We start from the raw sequence: 9,417 nt of genomic DNA on the forward strand, positions 1-9,417 counted from the left end.
CACACCACGAGGCGGCGCGGGCCCCCTTGGCCGCGCCGCCTTGTGGTTTGGCCACCTCGTGGCCCCACTTCGTATTCTCTTCGGTCTTCCGGAAGGTTCGTGGCGAAATAGGCCCCCGGGTCTTGATTTCGTCCAATTCCGAGAATATTTCGTTACTAGGATTTACGAAACCAAAACAGCGAGAACAACGAATCGGCACTTCGGCATCTTGTTAATAGGTTAGTTCCAGAAAATGCACGAATATGACATAAAGTGTGCATAAAACATGTAGGTATCATCAATAATATGGCATAGAACATAAGAAATTATCGATACGTCGGAGACGTATCAAGAGGTCGCGGTCCTCCAATCATTGAAGTGGCGACCAAGAACGAAGCAAAGCTGTAGAGCGGTATTCAACCTGCAAGAGAGAATAATTTTTATCATTAAAAACCTTGTCATTTCTACATAGCCAAAGCGACCATAAGACACAATCGCTCCCACTCTGATAAGCGTTTTATACCTAGATTCCACCCCATTTAGCCAATTGCCAATTTTTTTTGCAATGCTACGAGGTGGGTATAAGGTGGACCCTATCTGACTGATTGACCATATAGACCTAGCAACCCGACAGTTGAAGAAAATTTGCTTTATTATCTCTTGTTAATGACAGAAAACACATTTTGTATAACCGTGCTAGTTGTGTTTTGCAAGGTTATCCTTCGTAAGAATCACACCCCGGCGAAGATACCATGCAAAGGCTTCCGTTTTGAGCGGTATTTTCATTTTTCAGATGAATTTATTATTTACAATCGGTTGAATGGGTATAATTAAAGCTTTGTACATGGAGCTGACCAAGAATATACCATTCTTGGTAAGGCTCCAACGGAATTCATCGACTCCTTGAACCAACTGGTTTGAAATTAACCTCTGTAGCAATTCATTCCAAGTAGCCAATCGGGTACCAATAAGATCACATCTGAACGACATAGAAGGTGGAGAAGCTTCCATCACCTTCTGTAATGTATCTCCCTTATGTCGAACAATATTGTACAAGTCTGGATACTGTTCTCAAAGAGTAGTTGTACTCAACCATCTGTCCTCCGAGAACCTTATCTCAGACCCGTGTTTGATGGAGAAAGAACCGACTGGGAAAAAGTGCTTCTTAGTTTCCATAATACCAGCCCAAAAATGCGAATCTCTTGGTTTCCAAAGAACCTGAAATATAGGATTTGAGCCCACATATTTTTTCCGTAGTAGTTATTGCCATACGCCATCCTCAGTTAACAATCTAGCCAGCCATTTTCCTAACAAGACCCTGTTTTTAACTTCAAGATCATGGACACCAAGTCCACCTTGATCTTTTAGGCGCCAAACAACACTCCATTTCATCAACCGATATTTCTTTTTCTCATTACCCCCTTGCCAAAAGAATCTCGATTGGAAATAATCCAATCTATGCAAGACTCCTTTGGGCAACTGGAAGAAAGATATCATATACATCACCATATTCGTGAGTACTGAATTTATGAGAACTAATCTTCCCCGGAGGGATAATAATTTTCCTTTCCAACTACTCCAGCGTTTCTGAAGTCTTTCCTCAACAATTTTCCATTCAGCCAACGTCAGTCTCTGATAATGAATCGGAATACCAAGATAGCTAATTGGAAAGCATCCAAGCCCACATCCGAATAACTCGACATATAGGTTGATATCGTCTATGGCTTAACAAAACCGAACAATTCACTTTTATGGAAATTAATCTTAAGACCTGACAACTGCTCGAAAGATGAAAGAATTAACTTTATATTTTTTGCTTTCTCCATGTCATGATCCATAAATAAGATTGTGTCATCGGCATATTGAAGTATGGATAGGCCCCATCAACCAATTGAGGAACTACCCCTTCAATCTGACCATCAACTTTAGCACGCTCCATTATAATAGCAATCATATCCACCACAATGTTAAACAACAAAAAAAGATGATCCAAGGTTTAAATCTAACTTCAAAACGAGCAAAAAGGATTTCCAAGACAGTTCCTCCTTCTCATATTTGCTCTAGTTGGGATAGCATCCCCAAAACAATGCCGCATAAAGATTTGAATATTTAAAGGGAGCTTAGCTCTCCAAATTAGATTGTTATTAGCACAAGAGATATTTGTATCAAGGAACTCATAAACATATTTCACGGTAAATTGATTGTTTTATTCACCATCAGAAGGATTAACCATGTCAACAAGATGCAAGATAGCATCCCACTGATGACGGCAAGGAGCATGCAAACGTCTACGAGAAGGGAGATTTTTCACACGATCCACAAAATACCTGATCGTGCATTCTTGTTGCTGACAAATGTCAAACAACTGAGGATACTGAACACCGAGAGGATCACCATTTCGCAAGGATCTCTCCAGAAATGAGTCACATCACCACCCTAATTTTCCTTGATTCCTTCCAACAAAATAGGTCTCTGTAAATTGCAAAAGAGAATTTCGGCGAGGTGAATCATTAAACCCGACAGTTACACTATAGCAAGATATTTGTTGCGCAAGTATCTCCCCTTCACAGTCCTTGGCCACATAACCCATCCTGGGTCTCTAATTTCCAGCACCATTTCACCAACAAGCTAAGCGTTACCCTAGGCCCCCTTTCTTTTTTTGATCTACAAATTTTGGTCCACCTGAACATATGGTAACTTTTCCTTCATTTCTTTTTCTGCCAAAAGAATCTCCTATGATGTTTATCCATCAATGAAGTTCTTATTCTCACCAGAGGAGGCAGCTTACGCATCAAATTTCTTATCATTTTTCATACCACGGAAGTCCCAGTCCGAATTCTTAAGAGGCGTGGATGAAACACAAACACCCAAATACTTCATGGCTAAGGAGCAAACCTGGCATCCAAACATGTCATCTTAAAAAACCTGGTAATCTCATGATAACCTACAATAGTGAACCATTTGTCAGCCGCAATGATTCAAATACTGTAGTGTACTGTGTGAGGTAATGAACAATTCTTGGCCTTTTATTACGTTGTTTCACAGGTTATGAAAACTCTTCAGGTTTGCATTAAAATACAACTTCAGAGCAACCTGACTAATGGGTACTACGACAATATCTGTCTTGCAGAAGTTTTGAACCAATCAAGATCTTCTACCCACCCGAGGAGGCAGCTTCACTAATCTAGGCATCAAGTTTTTTTTACTGATTTTCATATCAAGGAAATCCCAGTCCGATTTCTTGAGAGATGTGGATGAAACATGAACACCCAAATACTTCATGGGTTAGGAGGCAACCTGCGAAAAAAGCGTCGCTCCTCTCGCGTCGCTCCTCCAGGCGACCGAGAGGGGCAAACCCTAGCCGCCGCCGCCCCGTCCGTCCTCCCTCCCCTCACCCCCTCCTCGTCGCCCCCAGAGGTGCTGCCGGCTGAAGGCCGCGGCGCCGGTGAAGGGCGGCGGGGATCCGGCCCTCGGCTGCGGCCCCGGCTCCTAGCACGGCCGCATGGTAGGAAGGCTGTCGTGCCGGGCTGGCCGGGCGCGAGGTCGCTGCCCGGCGGCGCTCTCCGTCCCCGACGCGTCTTCCCCTTGGCCGGCGACTCCGGCACTGCTCCTCCTTCCGTGGTGGCGGGTGGCTCTCGGGATCCGGCGGCTTGGCGGCGGCGGCGTTCGGTGCTGGAGGTGCTGCGGGTGGAGTTCTCGGCGGGGGCCTGGACGCCGGAGCGGCGGCTCCGGATGGTGGCAGCGGCACCGTCTTCTTCGCGGCGAGCGGTGGCCGTGAGTGCTGGCCCGCGGCCCTAGCCGTGTGGGCGGCAGGGTGGCGGCGAGCGTCGGTGCGGTGTGCGAGGTTCTCCGTCGAGCCTCGTTGCCAGATCTAGGGAGATCTCCATCGCTGACCGGGGAAACTCTTGTCCTCCGGCTGGATCCGCGATCTCGCCGGCCGGATGGTGGTGGGGTCTTCGGGACCGGGAGAAACCCTTGGCCGGCGGTGGCCACGACGAAGTCGACACCCCCGGCGCCGGTTCCTCCTTGCGAGGCTTCGTTGAGGTTCCACTTCCCCCACCCACTAGTCCGCTTCGGGTGAAAACCCCAACCCCTACGTGGGCGATGGCGGCGGCTCGACGTCGTTCCCCTTCTTGAAGGCATCGCTTGGGGCTGCAGGGATGGTTGTCGAGTTTACGGCTGTTGGTGGTGGTGCTTGGCAATGCTTACTCGTGTGGCGACGACCCTGGTTTGGAGTCCGCGAGCTCCGGTCCGGTGGTAGTGGTCGTCCCTTGTCCGCCGGTCTTCCTGTTGAGCCCGCGCTCGCGGCCTTGCGTGTTCTCGGAGACGTTGCCTCGGGTTGGCAATGGCCGTGGTGAGGTATGTAGCGGCGGCAGGCCTTGGTCTCTTCCATGAACATTGGTTCGATTTTGCTCGGAGTGTTCCCGGGGGAATCTCTCTCGTCGCCGACGGTGCGGCGCCCTTCGATCCGGGCGAGAGGGAAGGGTCCTTCTTCGGAGTCGAGACCTGCGAGTGTGTCTCCATGTGTTCATCCGGAAGCGATGCAAGCAGTTCTTCCGCTGGTGATGCCTTCATCTGTCCCTGCTCCTCTTGGTGGCGGCTTTCTGGAAGACGATGGTCTTGGCGTCTGTAGCGAAGCTTTCTTTTTTATCCTTTGTTTGCTTGTGTCGCTGTGTGGCCTGTTGGCTGTGTATGCGTTGTAAGCACTCTGTATCAGCCGGTTCCGTGGCTTTATTAATTTAAAGCTGGGCTAAGGCCTTCTGTTAAAAAAAAAGGAGGCAACCTGACATCCAAACATGTCAGCACAAAACCTGGTAATCTCATCATTATCACCTCCATTAGTCTTGCGCTCTCGGCACCATTTTAGCCCGGGATTCAGCAACGATGTTGAACAAGGTAGGAAGACAGAGGATCGACCTTGTCTCGCATTCGCTCTTCCTTGTGCATTCTGTTTGCTAGATCTGAATTGTGTTCAGCTCTGCTCGTGTCGCGGTACAAACCAAGCACGTCACTGAGATTTGTTCACGAGACAGACAGCCCCGTATCTGTCACATCTTGAATCCCGATTCGAAGCTAGCGAGTGGTCGCTGTACTGTACCAGTCCGGGTCGTGGTCCTATACGTCCCGGAGCAGCGAGCGCTTGATAGCAAGCAGGCAGCTCCACGCATAGCGGGATGGCTACCTCTATCCGCATCGCCGGCGCGGTACCACTGCCACCGCACGGCACCAGTGCTCGAGGTTCACTGAACCTGGACGCTCGTCTTATCTTGCTCCAAGTAGCGTGGATGGCAGGTAGGCAGCGAGTCGGCAGGGTTTTGGTACTCCTACTAGCAGAGCCATCGAGCTGTTTTCAGATAGCCGCTCGTGCAAAGCGTGGGCGCCGGTCGAAATCCAATGCCAAGGAACGGTTCACTTTCAGCACAAATATGGATGACCAGTTCAATTCCAGCAAAAAAACACAGTGCAAGTCGTGATCCATGGAGGCAAGTAAATACAATCGGGGTCAGTTGATTTTTTACTTGGCAAATATAATCCACCCCAGTGACCCGTTGCCAACGTGGGGTTCCATCGACATCCAATGCTTGATTGTGATCCAACCCAAGCTCCACGGGGACGAATGGGATGCAGCGCAGCATGTACATGCTCGCTCACCCGGATTCTGTAGGCCAGTCTTGTTTCTGAAGACGGTTGGGACGTCCTGCTCCGTCACCGTGTCCGATCTCGCCAACCTCTTCAACAGGTACAAGTAGGCACAGACAGCTCACTAGTTCAGGTTGGTGAGATCATTGTGTACCCTTCTATTTTTGGTCTCGACAGTGGTGATAAATGTGAGGGCAACATTCGACAGAAAGCTGCTCATAAGTTAGCCAACTGAAAGAAAACGAGGGCACTGAACTACTAGCAAATTAGCACCCGCTTCCTCTTTTATTAATGCCCCGGATAAATATCTCTGTACAAGATGTCAAGGCGCCCCGAAGCAGAAAAATAAAAGGATTAATTAACTCTAGGCCGATAACTCCCCACCCCCCGCTCAATAATTCTATGCTGTTGTCCTCAGCTGCCGATGTATCCTCCTTTACCCCGTCCGGCCTATAGCAGCAGCTTATGTTGCTTCTGCTGCTGCGACTGGAGCCTGCCCTTGAGGAAGCCCGTGCACACCTTCCTCCATAGCTCCTTGTCGGGCGTGCGCACGTCGAAGCTCGCCTTCGCCACGTCCACCTGGCAGTCCTGGTTAACACAAAGGCACATTTTGGTTAGCTTCGGTACAATGTATACTGTAGAAGAAGATCGCACTTGTAGTGAAGTCTGAACAAATGAAATTGGTTTCAGCCCTGAGCTTACCAGGATGAGGTTGTGCTGGAGGAGGCGGTCAGCAATGCTCATGAGGATGTCCTTGCTGTACTCCGGGTGGCCCTGGACGCCCATGGCTCGGTCGCCCAGCCTGAACATCTCCACACTGGTCTTGTCCGACCGGGCGAGCACCTCCGCGTGAGGGGGCAGATCCCACACCTGTTGTTGGACACAGTTCAGAATAACATCAGTTAGCGCACTGAAACCTTGATCTGAGCCTGAAAAAGCGTAGTGAAAGAGCAGCACTAATGTACATACCTCGTCCTGGTGGAACTCGATGATGGGCATGTGAACCGGCAGCTTGAGCGGCGCGAAGAGCTTGGCCGCGGCGGTGGTGGGGTGCATGCAGCTGACGCCGATGTCCCAGCCCTTGGCTGACCTCCCGGTCCTTCCGCCCAGCGCGCGGCACAGGAGCTGCAATACATTTGGTAACACCGTTAGCCACTCGCAATGCCATGAATTCCTTCGCAAGAATGAAACACTGCACTGAACTGTATGAGGTAATGGACATTTTCCACGTTGTTTCACAGATCATGAGAATTCTTCAGGTTTACATTAAAATAGAACAGCCTGACGAATGAGACGATAGCGGTCTGTCTTGCATCGCACTCAAAATTGGACCGGGTGAGCAGTCAGCTGGACTAGTCAGAAACGCGAATAATTGGCTTAATCACGCATCTTGACAAGCGCCACACGCGTTCTGACAGACGATCTAATTCCCGGCCGTCATTAGTGGCACTCGCCATCGCTGCCGGGGCCAGCTGCCTATCACGTCGGACCCGTTAGATCATTCGGTTCCAACCGAAAGGGAATCGGCGAGGCCATGTGGGGGAAGAAGCTTCAGGACACTCGGACGGCCGACGCGCAAACGCGCTGGCACAATTGGATTGGATCGATGCCATTCTCAGACTGCAGACAAGACAACCGCCGAGAACCATGGGTACTTGCAGGGTATCCTATGCGCTTCGTTCATTGTACTGTGGTACGCAGTTTGGGAATAAGAATTCAAGTCCTGCACTTGTCGATGTATAACTATTATTTTGGCAAATACAGTCGCTGTCTACGGCTGGGCTTGTACGGCTCCTGAAGAAGAGATTTGACTATTGAATTACTAGTATGCTTGCATCGTTAGAAGTCTATCATTATCTTTTTCTCCAAAATACTCATATCTGAAGCCTGCGTGTGATGGGTCAGAACTCATACTAGAGTAAACAATATATGAGGATCCATCCATCCAGGTTGGAAGAGGTGATTGACGACTAATTATCCTGCTAATTAAATAACACGAAACCAACTCGAGCTTTCCTACACGATCGATCGCCTCCTCAATCAAGCCAGGGACAGCTAAGCCACCGGCAGGGTCGTCACGAGCTCGGTGGTGGTTTCCCGCGTTTGCTTGCACGCATGACCGTTTTCAAACCTCCTCGTCAGACACCACCTCCAGGTGCTGATCGAGACGGCACAAACTCACACCCTTTCGGCGGCGCCTGACGGTGGTCTCCTTTCGGAAGCCACCGGTTTCGGTTAGATGCATCACGCAATCAGCTTGCGTGGTGACTGGCTTGCAGTTGCAGGATTCAAATGTTCAAACAAGCAACCTGCAGCTTGCAAACAATTTGGCGCGCTGGCTGGCTTTGTGGGGAAGAAGCTTGATTATGGGCAAGTGGACAGGCAGCGGCAAAGCGTATACGGGGATCTCGAAGAGGCAGCGCCACGTCAGCTCACGTGACCGGGCATTGGCAGCAGGGACAGGTTGTCCTGTGGGATGCTTAAACTAGGTTATTACCCTTAAGCAACCACGTCCTACGGTCAGAAACTAGTAAATTTGCTGCTGTATAATATTACTGTGGTGATACTTTGGTGGGCTCCATGGGTTGCAGGACAGGAGCTCCAGGGTAATTTCTGGCCACAAGCTCTGGTGTAGTGGAGCCCACGAGCTCATGTCCAACATGCTGAATTTTTTGCTGATTCATTAGCTTAGTTGAAATAAAAATTTCAGCTCCAATACTACTGTTTTACCAAAAAAATGTTTTTTTCCCTGACTAGATGCAGGATCACCTCACGATGAAGTTCTAGTGTTTCACATGCCTCCTACTACGTTCTGACTCTCGTTTGTTTATTTTCCCCATAATGCAGCCATGTTTCATTCAGATTTTTTAAAGCTTCCTACTAGCAAATTTTTACCAGTTAAATGCATGGTAAAGAAAAAAAAGAGTAAGCGGTTGGAGAAATGGAAGAGCCTAGAACAACGCCACTCCTCTCAGCTGGTACGGTGGCTGGTGCGTCCCGTCCATCTGCGAGGCGCCAACATCGGAACCCGCCAAGCTCACAAAGAACAAGGCCGGCCAGCGCGCACCACGCTCAACGAAGTTTTCTCAAATGACCATCCTACCCCCGTCCCAGACCAGAGGACGAAATGGAAGCCACAACCAAGAACCCAACCGAACGGAATCGCACCTGGTGGCCGAAGCAGACGCCGAGGACGCGCTTCCCGGCGGCGTGCGCGCGGCGGACGAGGTCGACGAGCGCGAGGATCCATGGCTCGTCGCCGTGCGCGTCGCTGCAGCTCCCCGAGATCACGAACCCGTCGATCCCCGCCGCCTCCGCGTCCGTGGGCAGCTCGCCCCGCACGGCGCGGTAGACGCGCCACCGCTCCCCGTCCTCCTCCAGCAGCGCCCGGAAGACGTTGAAGTAGCCCCCGTACGCGTCCCGCACGTACGCCGAGTCCTCCCCGCACTGCAGCACCGCGTACGACCCGCCACCGATGCCCGCCGGCGTCGGTATCGTCGCCGACGGGATCGTCGCCTGCACGGCCGGGGTCTCGAGCTGCGGCCCCATTCCCATGGCGTCAGATAGGGCGCGCGCGCGGTCGGGCCGGGGAATGGGAGCGGAGGGACGGGCGGGGAATAGCTAGCTAGGGATTGTGTTGGACGAACACGGTTCGGGAGGAGACGAGGGAGCGCAGCGTGGCGAGACGGACGTATTTAAAGGCCGCCTCGCTCGGCAAAAGTGGCAGCTTGTAAATGCCGATTTACCTTTTTACCGCGCGATCACTTGCCATTTTTTCTTCATATCTGAGCTCACATC

General features: G+C 50.7%; 1 protein-coding gene across 1 annotated transcript; it reads right to left on the reverse strand.

The window, feature by feature from the left end:
* Positions 1 to 6,069: 6,069 nt before the first annotated feature.
* On the reverse strand, positions 6,070 to 9,174 carry LOC124700490 (gamma-glutamyl peptidase 5-like). Its single transcript, XM_047232613.1, has 4 exons — positions 8,788 to 9,174; positions 6,589 to 6,744; positions 6,322 to 6,489; positions 6,070 to 6,207 (listed from the first exon to the last, which is right to left on the reverse strand). Exons 1-4 carry the CDS (start codon positions 9,172 to 9,174, stop codon positions 6,070 to 6,072), a joined length of 849 nt encoding a protein of 282 aa, XP_047088569.1.
* Positions 9,175 to 9,417: the final 243 nt, after the last annotated feature.

The sequence above is a fragment of the Lolium rigidum genome, chromosome 3, assembly GCF_022539505.1.
Source record: "Lolium rigidum isolate FL_2022 chromosome 3, APGP_CSIRO_Lrig_0.1, whole genome shotgun sequence".
Lineage (NCBI taxonomy): Eukaryota > Viridiplantae > Streptophyta > Magnoliopsida > Poales > Poaceae > Lolium > Lolium rigidum.

Excerpts from the sequence above, each read along its gene's own strand:
- LOC124700490 (XM_047232613.1), bottom strand. The coding sequence starts at position 9,174 with ATGGGAATGGGGCCGCAGCTCGAGACCCCGGCCGTGCAGGCGACGATC. Across the intron at positions 6,745-8,787 it reads GCGTCTGCTTCGGCCACCAG|CTCCTGTGCCGCGCGCTGGG; the intron begins GTGCGATTCCGT and ends AATGTATTGCAG. Across the intron at positions 6,208-6,321 it reads TCCAGCACAACCTCATCCTG|GACTGCCAGGTGGACGTGGC; the intron begins GTAAGCTCAGGG and ends TGTGTTAACCAG.